The sequence below is a fragment of the Ambystoma mexicanum genome, chromosome 7p, assembly GCF_040938575.1.
Source record: "Ambystoma mexicanum isolate Mex_15411 chromosome 7p, UKY_AmexF1_1, whole genome shotgun sequence".
Classification (NCBI taxonomy): Eukaryota; Metazoa; Chordata; class Amphibia; order Caudata; family Ambystomatidae; genus Ambystoma; species Ambystoma mexicanum.
In genome coordinates this window covers 229,663,822-229,685,113 of record NC_090939.1, presented here as the reverse complement: position 1 = coordinate 229,685,113, position 21,292 = coordinate 229,663,822, and the positions used below count along the sequence as shown (strand labels likewise).

The window sequence follows — 21,292 nt, the reverse complement described above, 5'->3', positions numbered from 1 at the left end:
CCAAGCAGGACAAGGTGTCCAACCTGCTTGTGAACGCCCAGGTGATCCAGACCAAGACATTCTCTTCCATCGAGATGGTTGCTGCTGCCGCCCTCTTGAAGACGAAAGGAGGCTGCCCCAGCTCCTGGACGACGTCTGGGATGAGTGGTTGGCACTGCTGAGGAAGCACGCCTCAGCCCCAGCGAAGCGAGACAGTCTTGAAAAGAAATACCAGGTGCCGGAGTCTGCGCCCAAGTGTCTGCGGTCTTAAACATCGCCAGACTCTGTGGTCTTGGCAGCCGCCAGATAGAAGTCGTCAAATTCGTTGTCTGCTTCATCTGAACCCCTGGACAACGAGGGGAAGAAGTTGGAGTCCATGGGTAGAAAGGTCATCTACTCAGCGGCAACGACGGTCAAGGCGGCCAACGCCTTAGCAATTGTGGCCTGATACGACCGGGAGCTTTGGTATAAGATGGCGCCACTCCTGGATTTCCTCCCCGAGGACAAACGGGTTGAGGCTTTGGTGATCCTTCAAGAAGGCGAGGTTGCGTCGGACCAAGCTATCACTGTGGCTCTGGACATTGCGGACACAGGTTTCTGCCAGATGGGAAACAGGGTTTACCTTTGCTGTCGTGGCTGGCTCAAGGCCACCAACTTTAGACAGGCGCTACAGACGAGGGTCCTGGACATGCCGTTCGACGGAGACAACCGTTTCTGGAAGGCCATCAATGAATCCCTCATTATTAGGGAGACTTCTCATCTATGGCTGATTTCCCTCACCTAGTGAGTCCCCCAGCAGCTTTGCTGGACTTCTGAAGTTTATTTTCTTTCCACTTGGTAAGACTGAGAGCTTTTCCCCCACTCTTACCTGTGTTTTGCTATGTGTTTCTATCTGTTTTTGTGATTGTGGGCTCTGAAGTACACCACTTCAGTAGCCCCCTTCTTTTTGTGTCACACAGCACCTTCAGTGCCGTGGCACAGGGTTGTCTTTGAGACTTCCCTCGACTCCATTTCTGAGGCAACTACCGTCCCCCAGAAAAGGTTAAAGTTACCATTAACTTTACTTAGTCAATCTATCACAGATCCAGTACACCCCATCTTCCATGGAGTACTGGAAAGGGTTAATTTGTATCCCTTTTTAGCTGTACCTCCTAGAGCTTTGTTTCGCTCTTTTAACATTTAGACTTGGCTGGTGGCAGTGGTATCTACCTTCACTTTCCTACCGCGATCATATTAGTTAAACGTGGTACTGTTCTTGGCTATTATATTAGCCTCGAACATAAACCCGCTTGACCAAATCGTCTTTCTTTTGGCTCTGGTTGGGTTTATTCACCATTTCTTTTTGTTAAAGTCCTTCTTGTGTTTTACTTTGCGTGGCAAACTAGGTTCGCCTTCTTTGTTCACTGTCTTTTGGCGGGCATCTGCTCAGAAGCCCTCCTCAAGGCGCCTGGGTGTCTAGGTGGGCTGAATGTGAGGGAGGGGTGTAGTCACCCCCTGCACAGGGTATCCTAAGAAACCCAAGTCGCACTTTGTCATGATTGGCCAGGGTAGTTGTCCGGGCTGGACAACCCCCCTGCTGGGTGATTGACAGCCAGGCTGTGTGAATGGGGATTATTCGCATAAAAGGCAGGTCTCTTGGGCTATAGGTCAGAGAGTCGCCACTGGAACTACAAGGAACCGAAGAGAAGCGTAGAGAACGTCGGCTGCTGCAACTACCTGTCCTGGTGAAGCCCTGCTGCAGTCCTGAGCTTTCTGCCCTTCAACGACTTAGAGAAGATCCAGTTCGGAGTTTTCTTCCCTTGAGCTTGGAGCAGCCAGAGGATCCTCTTCCTTGGTCGAAATCGCTGCACGCTGCTGTAGTGGTCCGGCTAGCCACCTGAAGAGCCTCTCCTGTTTTTAAGGAGCACCCCTTTTATTCCTCGTCGCTGCTGCCGTCTTCATCCCTGTATGGTGCAGACCCCCTTCAGACGTCCTCCTTCACAACGAAGCTCCAGGAATCGTGGGTCTGCGGGAAACCAACAGGAACTGCTGCCATGGCACCAGCTGCACCATTGGAACAAGGTACTGTGTTCTGCTTGAGGAAACTGGATGAATCCCTTTTTCTTCATTTCCAAGGCTTGCCCTTGTCTTCCCTCCTTCTTATAACTTTTGCTTCCGAACATTGAAAATATGGAAGTACTTTTGGCTATGTTGAATCGTGAACTGTGTGATCTTTGGCAACAGGCCCCGGTGTCTTTCGACCCTGGCTCTGGCCCTTTGAATTTTAAACTCCTGTCTCTGAGTGTTTCTTGATTCTGCCTGCCTAACCAAAAATATTGCCTGTGATTTTTGCCTCCAACTCCCTCTGGGTATCTCAGGTGCTAAGTGTGTTTTTGCCCCGGTAGCATTTCATGTCACGGATACGTGTTTATTTAGTAGACCGAACTGTCAAAAAGTGATCGCAGTTGTATTCGCGGTAACATGTTTTGTTCATAACACCGGTTCATTCAAACACAGGGTACTTACCTTGAGACTTAATGTACAAAATGAATTGGTTAGTTGTAGTATATTTAACGTGTGGTTTTTATTGAAGTTTAATAGAAGTGTTGTGTTTATAAAAAATTGTTTAAAAAATAAATGTACTTATATTTTTCTACCTGAAACCTTGAGTCAGTGTTTGCTTGAGTCTCAGTAATTGTGGTCCCTTTGTGTAATCTCTGCTACTGCTCATATACTCTTGAAATAAGCCTGGCTGCTCCGCCACTGTTACCACTCTGACATAGTAGTACAGGCTTGTACCAAAGGTAAAACTTGTATTGCCACCTGTAGTCTTAATTGTGTGTAGTGGTCCCTAAGGACACTGCACAGGATTCTGCCTAACAGCCATCAAGACCGACACTGAGACGGCTCGTGCTTTGGGCACACTGCAACAGCACTGTCCATCCTTTCATTCTTCTTGAGGTAAGTCTAGCATGTTATCGAAGGGTTTCGGCTGGGGCTCATCCTCTTACCACCAACCCTCCTGCTCTACGACCCAGGAAGCCAACAGGGGTCGCTTCAAGGCTTTTGGGGGTGGCCGCCTTCGTCAAGGCTCCCAGGGCGGCGCACTGGCCTTCAAGTAGGACTGAACTGGCCAAGACATCGGGCCCCCACCCCTGCACCCCTGTGGGAGGGCCGGCTGGCGAACTTAGTCAGCGGATTGGTGCTGGACACACTCGCCCACGGACACACTTTGGAATTAAGTGTCCGCGAATACCACCAGTGGCCCGACGGGAACAACATATCCCTCAGCTGCTGCTGGATGTTCGGGCCATGTTAAGAAAAGGGGCAATAGAGCTGGTTCCAAAGCGACTCCGGGTCTCTGGAGTTTACTCAAGATTCTTTCTCGTAAGAAGGAAGCCTGGGGCCTGGATGCCCTTTCTCGACCTATGACGACTCAACAAGTACATCAAGTCCCAGAAGTTCAGGATGGTCACACTGCAGCACGTGATCGGCCAGCTGGATGAGGGAGACTTTCTGTTGTCTGATCTAGAGAACGCGTACTTCCACGTCCCCATACACGAAAAGCATCGCAAGTTCCTGCGCTCTGTCATACAAAGGAAGCGTTACCAGTTCAAGGCTCTCCCCTTCAGACTGAAGTCAGCGCCCAGAGTCTTCACCAAGTGCCTGGCTCCGGTGGCGGCCCATCTACGACTACAGGGGATCCATGTGTATCCTTACCTTGACGACTGGCTCATCGGGGCCAAGACAAGGGACATTGCCGTCCATCTCACAGCAAGAACCGTCCAGCTGCTGGCGGACTTGGGGTTCTCAGTGAATTATGCCAAGTTCTGCTTTACTCCATCGTAGGACACGCTGTTCCTGGGATCCAGGCTCAACACGGTGTCCTGCCTGGCGGCGCCATCGGAGGAAAGGATAGCTGCCATCTTGGGCAAGGTGCAATGGCTGTTAGCACTGAAGATTGCCATGGTGAGGACCTGTTTGGCAAGATTGTATGCAGTACCCTTTGAGTGCAGTATAATAACTTTGACCTCCTGGCAATAGGGACCCAACCTTTGATATAAGTCTGAACTACACAGGTTGGTAGTGTGGCTGAGCAGCCAGGCCCATCTCAAGAGGGGTCAATGTGAGCAGTAATGTTGTGAAACAGAGTTTCACAGTAGAAGTTATTCAAATAAACACTTATACTCCAGGTTTCTTGATAAAACAATTATTAATTTATTTCACAGTCTGTTGTATAAGCCTTCTTCAAAAGGGAGCAATATATGTAACACTTATAATACACTTCAAAACACACTCTTAGTTTCTCTAAATCGGATGATAACCATTGGGGATGACACACAGACACTTCCTACACCCTCAGGTGACTTAATTAGCTAGGACACTGTGGACATTGATTTACCACTGGTACATTTAGAGCAATACTGAGTTTGGTGTAAAAGATAGAAGAGAGGAATAAAACAAGGGTTAACAAATAATTCACAAACAGGTCAGTACTTTTAAAAACCTTCCATTGTGAAATAAGTTTAACACTTTCCTGTGGAAAAGATAAAGCACGGAGTCAAGGGTAGAAGAGTCTCTCAGGGAGCCAGGACAGCCAATGTTAATTGCACAATGTCTACGGGAGCTGAAGATCTTGTTTGCAGGAAGGTAAAAAGTCTTGCACAATGTTTTTAGAAATGTTTGTAGAAAAATAGAACACTTGAAGGCCACAAGCTGGGAGGCTTGTGAGGTGCAAAGCTGTAGCAACTCTGCCAGGTAACCAAGACAGGTCTCAACTGAGAGCAAGTAGGCCACACAACAAGAGGTAAGTTCTCTTAGACTTTACAGTACCTCTGGTTAAAAGAAATAGTTCCAGATGGCTTCTGTTCCAGTACAGGTCTGCAGATCCTGTAGTTCCTGAGCCTCAGTCGTGGGGACAAGAAACTAAAAATCCTCCCTGACCTAGCCGATGTGCTGCTTCAAACTCCTCCCTCAACCACCCCACGTAATGAACCCTTAACCACGACTCCTTTGACTCTTGGCTCAATATCTCATTAATTCCACTCATCCTCACTTGCCAATCCTCCGCTCCCTGTGGCCCTTATCCCAGATGGTTTACACCGGAACTGAAGACTGCAAAACAACTGTATAAATCCCTCAAACGCAAATGGCGGAAAGATAAAAGCAACCTGAGTAGATCCGCCCTGGCCCGGCACCATCGCCACTACAAAGCCGAAATCCGAAGTCCACTACAACTCTCAACTGTGAAAACCCCAGCAAGGAACTCCACAAAATAATTTCTGAATTCACCAAACCAACCTGTACCACCACCCAATCGACCCCATCTCAGTCACTCTGCGACTCTCTCTCTCCCCTTCGACACCACTGCTCTCGACAGAACAAATTCTCTCAACAACAAACTGGCCCACATGTCCCCGCCACGTAATCCACCCACCCTACCGGTCACCCTCCCCGCCTGCCAAAGCAACTACAACCCAACCCTATATCAAGAGACCAATTTCTCAAACTTCTCTCTGCCCGGAAACCATCTGGCTCCCCTCTAGACCTTTGCCCCGCCTCAATCCTCAAAGAAATATTCTCATCCACCTGCGCAGGAGAGTACGCAAGAACCATCATAAATGACTCCCTTTCCTCAGGAATCTTTCCCAACGCCTTCAAAACTGCTCATGTAAAGTCTCTTCTAAAATAAAAACTTCCCTCGACCCCCAAAAACTACCGCCCCCATCTCAAACACCAGGTTCCTTGCTAAACTCATCGATCGAATCGCTTACTCCCAACTAAATGCCTTTGTCGAATCCAACAATCTGCTAGACCCTGCACAATCAGGCTTCAGACCTCGACACGGAACCGAAACCACTCTGACCTCAATCTGGGGCGACCGTATGATCACTGCAGACTCTGCGGGATGCGCTGCACAAATCCTTCTACACCTCTCCACCGTCTTTGACACAATCAACCACTCAATCCTCCTCGACCACCTCCGCTCCCTAGGAATCCGTGGAAACGCTCTCAAGTGGATAGCCTCCTTCCTCAACAATAGGAAACAACCCTCGTCTCCACCTTTTGCTTCCGCCGCCTGACCAGTCAATACTGGAGTTCCACAAGGATCATGCCTATCAGCCCTCCTGTTCAACCTCTATATGTCCACCCTCCCAGGAATAATCCGCCTGCACAATATCTTCAGCTATAACTACGCCGATGACACCTAATTAATCCTAAAACCCCAACACAAAACCCAACTGTCAGCCCGGCCTCGCAGCCTGCCTCCTTGACATTGATCGCTGGATGACCACAAACCACCTCCTCTTAAAACCCACCAAAACCAAAATCGTGGTGTGCGGCGACACCGAGCTTCTCCCTCATCCTCTACCATGGCCATCATCCATGGGCAATCCACCCACCACCTCGACCACAATAAAATACCTCGGATGCACTCTCGACTCTGACCAAACCCTCTCTCGCCAAATCAACAACGTCTCAAAGTCCTGCCATTACCACCTCAAAAATGTTCTGTACCTCTCCTTTCCCAACAGACTCAACGCTGTCCAATCTATTGTAATGTCGAGACTGGACTATGCTAACTCCCTCTACCTCGGGGTCCAAGCATAACACCTCATTAAACTACAAAGAGCACAAAACGCTGCAGCCATATTGCTTCTAGCACTTGGCCCAAGAGACCACACCACTCCAGCTCTCAGAACTCTCCACTGGCTCCCGGTTGGACGAAGGGTGACTTTCAAAACCTTAGGCGTCTCCCACCGAGCAGTGCATAAAACCAGCCCTCTATGCCTACAGGACAAGCTAAAACCCTAGCACTCACCGCGCACTCTAAGATCAAGCTCTGCCCTCCTTTTATTGATGGCAAACATCAACTCATCCAGGTTAGGAGGATCAACATTCTCAGCCTTGGCCCCCACTCTATGGAACTCGCTTCCACCCAACATTCGACATACCGAAGACTACCTGTCTTTCCGCGTATTACTCAAAACGTGGCTCTTCCCTTTAAAGAATTGACGCTTAGAGCAAATGGAATGAATAGCCACAACAAACAGAAATCCACGGTTGTCTGAACAACAAAGAAAATAAGAGCAAAGGGAGTCGCTGGAACAGACAAAGACTAAAACAGATAAACTGAGCGAAACCGAGTAAGTGAAATGGACGGAGTGGATGGAACGGACGGAGTGGATGGAACGGACGGAGTGGATGGAACGGACGGAGTGGATGGAACGGACGGAGTGGATGGAGCGGACGGAGTGGATGGAGCGGACGGAGTGGATGGAGCGGACGGAGTGGATGGAGCGGACGGAGTGGATGGAGCGGACGGAGTGGATGGAGCGGACGGAGTGGATGGAGCGGACGGAGTGGATGGAGTGGATGGAGCGGACGGAATGGACAGAGTGGATGGAGCGGACAGATGGAGTGATGGAACAAATTAGTGATGGAACGCATGGAACAGACCAAATGGATGCCACGGATGTTGCGGATGGACTGGTGATGCAGATGCGACAGATGTCGCAGGTGCCGTGGACAGGGCAGATGCCACGGACGGTGCGCATGCTGCGGACGGTGCGCATGTGTCATGATTCCTGCCCCGCATGTCCCCAGCCCCCCAAGATGTCAGGCTGGAGCCAGGCCACGATCACCTACATGGCCCTCAAAGGCCTCTCCATCCCTGCAAAGACCCACTTGAAGTCGGACTTGGCGCTTGTGGCACCAGACTCACTCACTCCCATAGGATAACATTGGGGATTGGACTTGTAGTGCATTAATGGGGACAAGATGGATGCCCCCACATATTTCGGTTCCCAGAACTGCATGTGCAGTCTAGTCTTTTGGGTGTCGTTCAGCTCAGAGACACCTGGGATACCCAGAGACTTATTTAAGCCACGCCCAGGCTGAGAAACATGCTTTGTTTTCTGCACCTGCAGCGTGACACAACGTGTTCGGATCGGTCTCCAGTAGGCCTGCATCTTTCTTCTGCGCTCATCTCCTGCAAGAACAAGAACACTGTTAGGAACAGCCTTACCTTGCAGCGCTTCTGCCCATTATTCATTACTTCTTCTGTTCTGCAGGCATCTTCGGCGGTGTCATTCCCATCCCGGCACGCTGCTTCCTAAAGAAAAGGGAAAAGAACAGAAAAAAAGGCATTAGTAAGCATTCAGCAAATCTTGGCTTATTTTTAAAGACTGTCCGAGCTTCAAACGCTTAGCTGAATCCCAGCCGCTCTGGGGATAACTGTGTCTCTGGAACTTCTCATCCATCTGCAAGAGGGAAAAGACACTCCAGGTTAGTGTGGAAACATCTAGAGGCGCCACATACCACGCTTACTCATCGCATTTCTTCTTCATAACCGGCATCCACGCTGAAAACGTTGCGGCACCTAAAAAACAGATAAAGAACTCAGTTCAATACAAATACAAAAGGGTCGCATCGCGCTCTCACTCACCTTCAGCGCTACTCATCTCAGCAGCACGTTGCCATCCCTGGATGCCGGCCATCAACTACGGAAGGAAAGGAATGAAGTTAGAGAACTGTTCAAAAGACTCATACTTACCTGTCGGACTCTTGCCAGTGAAGTAACTAGGCAGCAACGAGCCGCATCAATCAACGCGCCCCTGCGCTGAAAGCAGGACGGAGAGCACACTTTCCAAGAAAACAAGGTGTGCTGTGGATCAAAGGGAAGTGTTGGACCCCGTGGATGAAGGGGTACAAGCACACAGAGACAATAGGGAGTTAAACTCTACCAATCCTGTGTTTCAGGCTCAGTCTCCAGTCGAGTAGACTCCAGGGAAGGGTTTGAGGTCGTAAGAGGTCAGAACAGGCTGAGTGACATCCCCGTGGATACCAGGTGAGCGTTACAGCATGCTGCGGACGGTGCTGATGGTACGCTGCGGTCGATGCGGATGCTGCGGACGGTACAGATGCTGCTGCAGATTGTACATATCTGTATCTCCTATATATGCTTTATACCTGTATCCCCATGTTATCTGTATCACGTTTTTACCCCTATCCACCCTGTCGCCTTATATGCGTATGCCGCTATGTATCCTTGCCGGACAGCCAGCCGGCCAATAACCTTTGAGTGCATTCCTGTAACCAAGGGGATTAAGCACAGGGAATTTCGGGCACCTCCCTCACTTCCTGCCCCTGCCAGACATACTGGAGCCAGAGGTGGGCTTCACCAGTGAATCCCGCCAAAGACAAAACGAACAAAGGGACCAAACCTGGTTTGGTGCGCAGAGTAAATCTCAAGAAGGACTTTTCCAACAAGAAAAGGCGAAAAAAGAAGACCGGGGCCATTTTGACGAAATGGGCAGCCATGGGTGCCTTACTGTGGCCGCGAACGCAGCCCGCGGTAAAAACACACAATGGTAGTAAAAAGTAAACCACTGCCACCAGCCATTAATTGTAGAAAGGGTAACATAAAAATGTTAAACGGGAAACTAGACAAAGGGGATATTAAGTAACCCCTCCAACACCCTATGGTAATATAGTGTTTGCTCGGTCTAGAAAGTTAAAAAATGTAAGTAAAGTCCATTTCACTTCACTTCACTGCTCTTGGAAACAGTAGTTTATCCAAGGGAAGGTAAGTAAACCAGAGGGAAATCTGAGAGACTTCCCTGTGTCACTGCACTGGAGGTGCTCTGTGTCACAATGCAAAGATGATGCCTTTGGAGTTTGTCAGACTCCAAAGTTAAAAAGTCCAATCACAATAAAAATACATGAGAGAGTGGAAAATAGGGCTCACTTTATCCAGGTTAAATATTAAGTCATGAAGCCCAGCAAAAGAGCTGGGGGTCTCTAAGTAGAAGGGAATTAGCACATTCCTGAAAATTCTCCCTAACAGGACCATCAAGTCACTGCTCGGTATGATGTCATGTTATATACCTGATCCAGCTCTGCAGATTGCGGATGCGCCCGCTGCAGGAATTCCTGGATGCCCGTTGGATCCAGGTGTCCGGAGGTTCCAGGACAGGATCGCGCTCATCGAAGAGTTCCGTGGTGGTGTGTGCGTGCGGTCCAACATCACCGGAGGCACAGACTTCCAGAGCAACCTGTACCAGGAGACGGTCACGACGGACGCTTCCCTGGAAGGATGGGGAGCCCACACCGGACGTCTTCACGCCAGAGGACTGTGGCTGCCAGAGAAGATGCTACACATCAACGCACTGGACCTACGTGCAGTGTTTTGGGCCCTCAAGTCGTTTCTGCCGTCCCTCAAGGGCAATGTGGTGCAGGACTTCATGGACAATACCACCACAATGTTTTACATCGGAAGCAGGGAGGCACCAGATCCGCAGCGCTCTCCAAAGAGGCGCAGGAGTTGTGGCACTGGGCAGTCGGCCAGGGGATGTTCCTCGTTCTGTTTCACCTGGCAGGAGTAAAGAACGCTGTTGTCGACTCTCTCAGCAGGGAGTTGCGCTCTTGCCACGAGTGGGAGCTTCGACAGGATCAAGTGGACAAACATTTCCTCCAGTGGGGCAGTCCCCAGATCGATCTTTTTGCGACAGCGGCGAACACCAAGTGCAGGTATGCCAGCAGGTTTCCCCAGCCGGGGAGCATAGGGGACACATTCTCCTTCCCTTGGGAAGGCCTGTTTCTATAAGAGTTCCCTCTGTTACCGCTACGAGTCATCGGTCAACTCAAGACAGTACCGGTGCATAATGATCCTAATCGCACCAGCATGGCCAAGACAGATATGGTACATGGACCTTCTCAGCATGTCAGTGTCCCCTCTAGTCAAGCTGCCAGTGGTCGCAGATCTTCTCGCCAGGGATGGAGGTGCAATTCTACACCATGACCCAGGATCACTGAACCTGAAGGCCTGGCTCCTGCAGCGTTAGTTTGATGGTTATGAGCTGCCGCCGGATTAAATAGAGGTGCTCGCCAGGTCCAGAGCGTCGTCGACTTTGAATTGCTACGGACACAAATGGAAGCGTTTTGCAACTTGGTGCTGGTTGCAGAAGATTAACCCTCTGTGGGTCATGGCCCCACAAGTTCTTCCGTACTTGTCATTGGCTAAATCGAGACTGGCGCCCGCCTCCATCAAGGTACACCTGGCAGCTATCTCCCGCTACACCCGATCTCCAGGACAGTCTTCCCTTTGGTCGCACCGGTTAGTCAAGGAGTTCATCAAAGGACTGTTCCGTTTGTTCCCGTTAGTGAAGGCTCGAGCCCCGGCGTGGGAACTCAACCTGGTATTGGCTCAGCTCATGGGGCCTCCATTCGAGACTATACATCAAGCTCCGTCAAGTTTCTGTCTTGGAAGACGCCTTTCCTCATCGCCATCACCTCTGCCAGAAGAGTAGCAAGTGCCCTTATTTGACTTTCCACGAGATGAGGGTGGTGCTGCAGACGCACCCCTTCTTCATGCCCAAGGGTCCATCGGAATTTCATCTCAACAAAACCTTGGTGTTGCCTGTGTTTTTTCCAATGCCTTCGTTGCCGGCTGAGAGGACTTTGCGCTCGTTGGATGTGGCTCGAGCGCTAAAGTTTTATGTGCCCCGCGCAAAGAATTTCCGGAAGACTTTTCTGCTTTTTGTGAACTTTGGCCCTGTGAACCATGGGAAGGCCTTGTCCAAGGCTTCCATTTCTAGGTGGCTCTCTCACCGGTTGGAAAACCGACCAATCCCTGGCTATTCAAGAGCCCATTCTACTAGAGCGATCGCTGCAACGACGGCGCTCCTGTCTGTGCCCCTGCTGGACATTTTTATGGCTGCTACGTGGAGTTCGACGCACACCTTCTCAAAGATCTACTGCGTAGACAGGGATTCAAGGGAGGAGTCCAGAGTTGGCCAGACAGTGCTGCACAACCTGTTCGCTTGAAGGTGAGCCTGGTGAGGAGGTAAGAGATGGCTTCTGTTGAGCCTTGCCACCTCCCATGGCTGTGTAATTATGTATTGCTGTGTATTCTTGATGCATGAGTTTGTGAATCCATGGGGACGTGGCTAACCGCCATGTGAAGAGGACGCGTCTTGGGTTTGCTCTGCGCGATGTGCCCACAATAAGCTGCTTTTCATGCACCACAGAATCCCTAGATACCTGTAAGCCACCATACCCGTCGCAGAAGACCTCAGGAAGCCCCAGACGGAGTTTTGTGACCGAGAGTGCCCCGGAGGAACCGATTCACCCTGCGAAGCGGCACCACGAAGCCATGCTCCCAGGCATTGAAACTGAGCTGTCCCCAGTCCGCTACCTGCCGAGCGGACCGGAGGCCCAGGAGTCCGGAACGAGGGCGCGCACTGCCCCATTCTGGGAGCTGAAAAGGCATGTCCATAGATCCGGACCGGCAAAAGACCCCTGGCGGAAGAGGCAACATCCGAAGAGCGTGAAGTGGCGGAGGTGCGCGGGGCCCGCAGGGTCGCCGCCAGAAAACCCGCTCCGGAGGGGGACGGACAAGCGCCGGAGAAGCAGTGGCAAGTGAGAAACAGAAGAGGTGAGCGGTGGAGGTGATCGCCCCACCTGACCCCCCCCCCCTACATCTTGGCAGCACCGAGGACGAGCGCAGCACGAATGAGCGCAGACAGCCGACCGGCCCGCCCCGGACACTAGTAAGCGGTGCCCCTTCGAACAGACCCCCCGGCAACGCCGCTGCAACATGGCTGGGATGTCCACGAAAGGAGCAAGGGCTAAACCGCGCCAAACCACCATGGACACTTACACTGCTGGAGGGCCCACAGGACCTGAAACCACAAATAAGACATCCCCGAGGTGCTGCCGGACCCCTCTGATGGGGGCAACCAAACCAAGCAACACTCAGATCCTGGAAGCCATCAAAATGTTCCTAACAACAATGGAAAATAAAATCGATGCAGTGGCCATAGATCTAGGCCTACTACGACAAGATGTCCGCTCCCTAGCCAGCAGGACCGAAACATTGGAAGTCCAGGTGCGAGAAAACACTGAAGCTAAAACACAGCTCCTAAAAGATGTGGACGTGCTGCAGCAGAGGGTGAAGAACCTGGAGGACAGAGCTGAGTAAGCCGAAGGGCGGGCACGCCGAAATAATATCCGACTTTTGGGCTTGCCGGGGGGAATCGAAGGATCAGACCCCACGAACTATGTAGAGACACTTTTGCTACAGGAGATAGGAGCTGGAAAACTCTTGCAAGGCTTCACGATCAAGAGCCCATCGATCCCTCACGAAAAAAACCTCCCCCTGGCACCCTGCCTAGACCGATGAAAGCAAAAGTGCTTAATTACAGGGACCGTGAGACCATCCTGGCCTTTTCCAGATCGGGGGGGCCAGATACAGAGAGACTCTGCGGAAATAGTTACCTACCCGGACTACACCTTCCAGGTCCAGATGAAGAGAGCACAATTCATAGACACAAAGCCAGATTGAAAAAGGCTGGACTGCGATACATGCTTTTATACCCAGCGAGACTAAAGGTGATACACAACAACAGGGCTCTTTTGTTTGACACCCCAGCGGAGGTCCGGGAATGGATGGACAGGGAACAGATCCCGGATGCCGACGTGAAAAGGCGGAGGTCGCAGTGAGTCATAGCACAGGGCTGCAAGCAGGGCCCTTAACCCGCAGGATATGTGAACAAAATGGCCAAAGCTAGGCACAGCTGGAATGATTCCTCGAAGAGCGACACCGAAGACGAACACCCTTCTACCCCCCTGAAGTTATCAGGGTATATATACCCGTAGGGCACCAGGAGACCATGTGCGGTCAAACGGAGCGGAAACGGGATAGTCATAACGAGGGAAACCTCGCTGGACCTGTTTTTGGTTTGGGGAGTTTAAAGGTATGGGGGGAGGGAAAGTGGGAGTTGGCACAAAAGTTGGGGCCCTAAAGGGGGAAACACCAAGACCACTAGAGCTCTCATGAACAGTACAGCGAACGAACAGCCTCGAGAGATGCCTCGCTTGAATGCTCAACCACCCGGCACCCATGGCTGACAAAATCAAAATTATGACATGGAATGTCAGAGGCATGAACAGCTTTGTCAAGCAACGCCACATGCAAGCATATTTAAAAAGATGCAAGGTTGGGACTGCCATGCTCCAGGAGACCCACGTGAGCACAAAAAAGCTAGAAGCAATTGCCAAGACCTGGCGCGGAACCCTAATAGGATCCTCTTACTCCTCCTATGCCAGAGGGGTCCTGATCTGGATCAGCCCGAACATTCCCATTGAGTTGGCAGGCACCAAAACGGACGAAGAGGGGAGGATGGTACTGGCACATGGCACCATAGAGGGAAAAGAGGTATGTCTGATCAGCACCTACGCACCCAACCATGATGGCAGAGTCTTCTTCCGCTCACTATACTCACAGTTCAGCCCTTACAGAGATAGCACCATGATATGGGGGGTAGATGACAACTGCACTCTTGATGCCCGTAAGGACAGATCAGATGAGACACACCCGTCCATCCCCTTCCTGCCAAAATTCTAACCACAGTAACACATCAGCTCCTACTCCAAGATCTGTGGAGGGAACAACACACGGAACAACAGGATTACCCCTTCTACTCCCCACCGCACGCAGTCCACACCAGATTAGATTACATATTCGTGAGCCAAGAGCAACAGGCTGCGTTTGGGGACGCACACTAACTGCCCAGGGTGCTATCTGACCACTCTCCTTTGGTGATTACCTGGGAAGTGCTCCCGCCCAGGCCTCCGGTGCCCACTTGGAGGCTCAGGAGCGAGGCCCTACTCGACTCGGCTTTCCAGGAGCACATACAGGAAAGCACGGTGGAGTATTGGCAATCAAACCTGAATAGCGTGAGGCATATAGGCACATATGCATATGGGAAGCATATAAGATGGTCATGAGGGGGGACATGATTGCAATGGTGGGAGGCGCTCAAAGATCCATCATAGCCTCACTAGAGCGCACCGAAAATGAGCTGGGAGATCTGGAGGGGAAGGCTGACTCAACCCCAGAACACCTGCAGAGGAAGATCGAACTTAGACAAACCTGCCTAACTCACTGGGAGGCCCTGGGGAAATTAAGTTACTCCAAGCACACCGAGAGAACCCACGCCCTGGGGGACAAACTCGGAAAATGATTAGCCTAGCCCTATAAGAGGGAAACCCTCCGAACACCTATCTGCCACATTCGCAAACCAGACGGCACCACTGCGCATACGCAGACAGAAATAAACGGTCTTTTCTGATTTCTACCTAGACCTATATTCCAACGCCACATCCCCTATAGACATCGAAATAGGCGATGTCTTGGATATTATTAAGCTACCCAGACTAGACACGCAAATGGTGGAAGCCCTTGACGATCCCATCACACCTGATGAGGTGAAGGCAACCATTGGATCCCTGCCATCTGGAAAATCCCCGGACACGGATGGTCTCCCTGGGGAATTCTGCAAGACATACAAGGAGACTCTAGCCCCTTTACTGGCCCAAGTGTTCAATGAGTCTTAAGAGATTGGCACCCTCGCTGAAACCATGAGGGAAGCCGGTACCATTCCCCTCCTGAAACCTGGGAAGGACGGTGCGGAGTGCAGCTCATACAGGCCCCTCTCCATGTTAAATGTAGACCATAAGATCCTAACGGCACTGCTAGCGCAGAGATTGCGTAGAGTGATCCCCCTACTGATACACCAGGACCAAACGGGCTATGTGCCCGGGCACTCCATCACAGAAAACCTGCGCAGGCTGCACCACGTCATATACAACACCGAAAACAGGCCCTTGAAATACGCAGTGGTGTCCTCAGACGCTACCAAAGCCTTTGAGGCCGAGCTGAGAGCCGGCTGAGAGCCCACTCCACCAGAGCCATTGCAGCAACGACTGCATTTCTCTCTGGTGTGCCCCTGCTCGACGTCTGCAGGACTGCTACATGGATGTCCACGCACACCTTCACAAGGTTCTCCTGCGTCGACAGGGATTCCAGGGAGGTGTTCTAAGTCAGCTAAGCGGTGCTACACAACCTGTTCACTTGAGGTGAGTCTGTTCCTGGGATGTGTTATTGCTTCTGTTGTGCTTTGCCACCTCCATTGGTTGTGTATATATACTGCTGTGTAATCGTTATTCATAAGCATGTGAATCCATGCCAGACCCATGCTGGAGAGCTATTGGATTCACATGCAAACCCTACCTCCTTTCCCTGTGTAGCTCTTCTTGGTTCATGCTGCCACTTTACGTGCTTACCAAATCTGAAGATGGTCTCCAGCGGTGGAGCTCAGGGAGAGGACTGTCATTGGATGGGGTCAGTATTACACAGAGGACAGCGATTGGTTTAGCGGAGAAGTACAGTTTTCAAGCGAAAGTGAAACAGTTTATCCTTTTACAGAGGATTCCCAGCCTGACAGGGAATATTCATGAGCATGTGAATCCATGCCAGACCCATGCTGGAGAACAATAGTTACAGTTAAGTAAGTTAAACCATATACTACTTTACTGCAATGGCGTTTGCTGCGCATGAACTTGAAAAGCTTCATTTTAGTTCTTTAATATACATTGATTTCTTTTGCAGGCTAACAATATGGGTGTCGGTGTAGTTGGAGTTATAGAGTGCAACTTCCTAAAACCAACGCATAATAAGCAGGATTTTGACTATACAAATGAATACAGGTACATGAATCAGTGTGACCTACAATTGTTTTACTGTCATGTTCTACTTATTGAAAGTTTTTTTTTGTTGGTGTTGGTCACAAACTGGATTTGTAGCAAGTAAAGAAACTGAAAGATCATGTGGACCTTTCACTATTGCTTCAAATCGAACACACTAGTTTTCTTTGACAGTACCCCCCTTTGAAATGTGCTAGTCCTGACAACATAGGATCTTGTGTATGTTAAGGCAGGTTTTCCTGTCCGTTACCAGTGCTCGACTCTGCAGCTCTATATGTAGATGTGTATGTATTTATGATTTGATGGTCCCATGCATTGAAATTAAATGTTCCTGTACCCCATTTATACTTTGTGTTGCACTGCTACTACTTCTCAAATATGCTACTGCAGGGGGAGCCTTCTTCCCCATTCCTTTTTCTCTAAACTGTATTGCTCATTCTTTACCGTATTTTGTCCAGACCGGCTGTGGGGGTAGTGTCTCTTTATTTTTATATAATTTACTGTTTAAGTACTGCGCAACTACCGCAAGGGTGCACAACCATCTTAAGGGATTTTAGGGCCCTTTGCACAAGCACTTGTGGCTGCACCCGAAATAAAGAAATTAAAGGACTATATTTGTCCCTGCACCTCTTGTGTCTCGGTAACATCCCAAAGCTTATCAAAACAAGCAAGAGTACTCCCTTCAGTTCCCCTTACTCCCTTAATCCTTGATGAAATCAGAGCAATAAACAAATGGCATCTCAAGGACAACATTAGCTGTCCTCTAAGAGGGCACATTGGTAGCCTTCAGGTCGGTATACATGCAAGTGCTGAAGCTTGGGTACAGGATTCAGATTGCCAGCAACAACAAAAAGGCACACATACCATAGTAGATTGTTCTGTGCACGTATCCGCACAAGGACTGTGGTCAGAATAGGGCTATTATTTTCTCGGAGTGTTGCTATTATTGAGTAAAGAAACACATTACTTTGTGGTGTGCTGTATACCAATAGCTAGTTACAACATGACTGGGTGACCATTTTGAAATATTTAGGGACTGCAAATTGAGACAGTTTGAGCACCATGAGATTAAATGAGTTGCCCTGGTTCATACACTTTAGTTAGGAGGTGAAGCTGAGATGTGAGTCAGTCTGGAAGTTCTGGACTGTCGCACATTTTCCCAGTTCTTATTCTTCAGCATTCCTGAATCTTGCTATTGTGTTCCACCACATTGAATTCTTGCTACAGTGCGGTTTGCAATTTTGAACCTCACTATTGTGTTCCACCACTCTTGGAATTTTCTTTTCTTTTTCCCTCACCTCAGAGTGACGAGGTGTGGGATTTTCTGATTAATCTTGCCACCACTCTGTAACACCACTCTTGCATTTTCTCTTCCATCAGGGTGTCCAGGGTTTGGCTGAGACATCTTCTTTGATACTCGACACTAATGTGTTTTGTCGCACAAGCGTGGTGTTTCCTGGGGTGTTCCAATGGTTCTCACCACTGTTTTACATTTATTTATATTTGACCAAACTTCCATTGCCTAGGTAGTCTCCCCAGTTTACATTGCTTCCTAGAGTCCCACCTGTGTTGGTGTATTGACACACGTTTGCCGGACGGTGACTCCAAAGCTAGATTACTGCCGTGAATCTCGTCCCTGTCTGTGTTTTCCAAACTTGTGTTGCCTGACTGGGGGGTCTCCCAGTGTTGACTATGTAAGGGTGCAGAAGTACAAGATAGACACAAAGGTGGCATGTTTCCCTATCTCAAACGATAAACTAAGGGAGTGTCGTGATATCCAGCAAATCATGAGTCCACCATTGTGTCAAACCTGCTTCTGTCCTGAACACTTACGTTCAACTGAGGATAATGTTGCTGGGCGATCCAGAAGGATGCCTCCCTCCCTCTGGACTGTGGTTTTGCCAGTTCGTGGTAAGCTTGCCAGGAAACTAGGGCAACCGAGTCATACCTGCTGGTATTTGTGGACAGAAGGAAAAATAAACCAGTGAGATGTAGTCTGTTGCAAACACTGGAAGACAGACAGGGAAAGAGAAGCCCTTTTTGTTCTTCTCTTCAAAAACTGTGCCAAAGAATACATATTTAGTCTTCTCTTGCGCCTTTGCTTGCTTTGTAGATCGACTACTGTGAGGGAGTATTTTTTTTCTTGTGCCAATTCCCCTCAACCCGAGAGACCCCCAGCACTTCTGCTGGACATTTTGGATTTTTGTATTTGTTCTCCTGATTAAGTGGGACTTATTACCACTCACTCATTCTTTTTGCTCTAACTTGAACTCTGTTTTACTGCTACTGTAATTCTTTTTACTTAATGTTTGCAGTGTTGCTGGTGCGTCCCTTGGGCTTACCTTTTTATTTTATATTATTTTCCCATGAGTACTAACTACTGTTCTCAAGTATAGTAGGGTATGTTTGATCTTGCCTTTTCTTGTGTTCTCAGCAACACACCGCCTTATGTGGGGTGCTGAGGGGTTACACAGTAGCTCCTTTGCCACTGCTCCTGCGACTTTTTAGTTACAGTAACAGACAAACCTAAATGGCTGGTGGCAGTGTATACGTTTTTCTACCATTTGTGTGGAAGTTACTTGCAGGCTGTTTGCACAGCTGCAGTACAGCACCCTTGATGACCATTTCCCCAAAATGGTCCCAGTCTTCTTTTTTTGCCATTTTTCATTTGTGTTCCTTCTTGGCCCTTCTACCATTCCAGGTGGGGGTGGGTGCTCTTTTGAGTTTTGCCTTAGGTGGGATCCCTTTGTGAAGTCCGCCATGGCTCCAGTGGGTCTGCTGAGGCAGAAGTGAAGGAGGAGCCCGAAAGTTCTCTGCCCTTTGACTGAAGGTATGTCTGGCTGGAACCAGTTTGAACTAGGCGGAGGACAGCCACCCCCAGGTGATTGACAGGTCCATAGGACTGAATTAATGGGTGCCTACGTAAAAGCCGAGACTTTTGGGACAGAAGGCTAAGTCGACACTGGAACTGAAACTCTGAAGAAGACAACCATAGACGCCTGGAGCACCTCAAGTTACTGCAGAAGCACCGTTGCTGTCCTGACCACATTTTTGAATCAACAGTGTTAGGGAGGATTCTCAAAATGTGCTAACTCCTCTCTACCTTGGAGACCCCCAGCTTTTTTGCTGAACTTTGGGACTCTGTACTTTTTAATTGTTTGTTTTCTGTGTTTATTTCTTTGATTATGGAGTTTTAAGATAACTCCATAGGCATCTTTTCATGTGTATTACACAGCACCCTCAGTACAGTGACACAGGGATGTCTTTTTTAGACTTTCCAAAGTTTTAAATACCTTCTCTGGGATAAACTACTGTTTCCCAGAGAATGTAAAGTTAAATTGACTTTACTAGTCTTTTTAAATTCCTAGACCCAGCACACACTATCTTTCTATAGAGTTCTGGAGGGGTTACCTAGTATCCCCTATGTCTAGAAACTCATGTAGCAGTCCAATGCTACCCTTTTCTATCTAAATGGCTGGAGGCTTTTACAACGAACTACCATGATTTTTCCCGACCGCGAACACCGGTAGCTAAAAATCGCGGGTGCCATGTTTTTCAGATGGCGCCTTAAGGCCCTTTGTTTAAACGGGCCCCGGTCTTTTCTCGCCTTTGGAAAGGTCCTTCTAGTGTTTGTCTCTGCGTGCCAAACTAGGTTTGGTCCCTTTGTTTTCATGCCTTTGGCGGGCTTCAGGACTGAAGACCGCCTCTGGCGTCTGAGTGTCTGGGGTGGGCAGGAAGTGAGGGAGGTGCACAAAACTCCCTGTGCTTAGTCTCCTAGGAGACCCAAATGCACTCTGGTGTGATTGGCTGGCTGACTGTCCAGCAAGGACAGCCACCCTGCTGGGTGAGTGGCAGCTAGGCTGGAATGAAAGGGAGAAAACTGTTTAAAAGGTGAGTCTCTTGGACTGGAAAGCAGAATGGACCACTGGAACGAAAGAACCGAAGATGAGCTGGAAGAGGATGGCTGCTGCAACTCCTGGAACGTTGGTTTGCCCGGTGAAGCTCTGCTGCAAGTCTGAATTGCCAAGTTCACCTCAACAGAGAAGCCCCTTCAAGGATGACTTCTTCCTTTTTGAGTTGGTGGGACCAAATAACTTGTAAGCCACCTGGAGCTAGTTAGGATTAACCAAGGGGAATGACACCAGCTTGTGTGCTTGACTACAGCTACTCGAACTGAAGTGATTCCATTTTGTCAGCGTTTTCTGACGATCCCGTGCAGTGCAGGAGTCCCCCGACGTCCTCCCTCTTGTCCCCACGACTGAGGCTCAGGAACAGTGAGAATCTGCAGGAACTGCGAGGAACCAACATCTTCAGCTGCATCATGTTCTTCATATTAAGGTACTGTGCCAACCCGATTGAGAAAACGTCTCTTGCGGTGAAAGTTCGCTGAACTTTCCCAACTTGCAGGCCTAATCAGCTTGTGACCCAACATATGATTATTTTTCATACAAACTACTTCTGAGAACTTTGGCAAAGACTTTACCGTTTACTACAAGAACTTCTCTTTCCTATCCAAGACACTAGTCCATTGATTTTGGCCTAGGCCTATTGAACTGAATCGAGTCCTCTATTGTACAGAGACTATTTGCACTGCCTTAAAAAAGTATTTGTGATCTATTCTATTAACTTGTGCCTTTGTACTCATATTTAAAATGCTGGGAGGGTCTAGGGGACCAACAATGTCAATCCCTACGCTCCAAAAAAAGGAACTCCCACCACTGGGAGGGGCACAAAGGGTGCCACATTCTTGGTCCCACTCTTGCCACTCTTGCCAGAAGTCTGA

The 21,292-nt window shown here is 49.4% G+C and overlaps 1 protein-coding gene across 3 annotated transcripts in view; it reads left to right on the top strand.

Moving 5' to 3' along the window:
• Positions 1 to 21,292, top strand: part of MORC3 (MORC family CW-type zinc finger 3) — a 918,269-nt gene that overhangs the window by 481,920 nt on the left and 415,057 nt on the right. For all 3 annotated transcript variants that reach the window (XM_069636114.1, XM_069636116.1, XM_069636115.1), the window contains one exon: positions 16,415 to 16,512. In XM_069636114.1, coding sequence (XP_069492215.1) covers positions 16,415 to 16,512 — 98 coding nt within the window. The remainder of the gene's footprint in view (positions 1 to 16,414; positions 16,513 to 21,292) is intronic.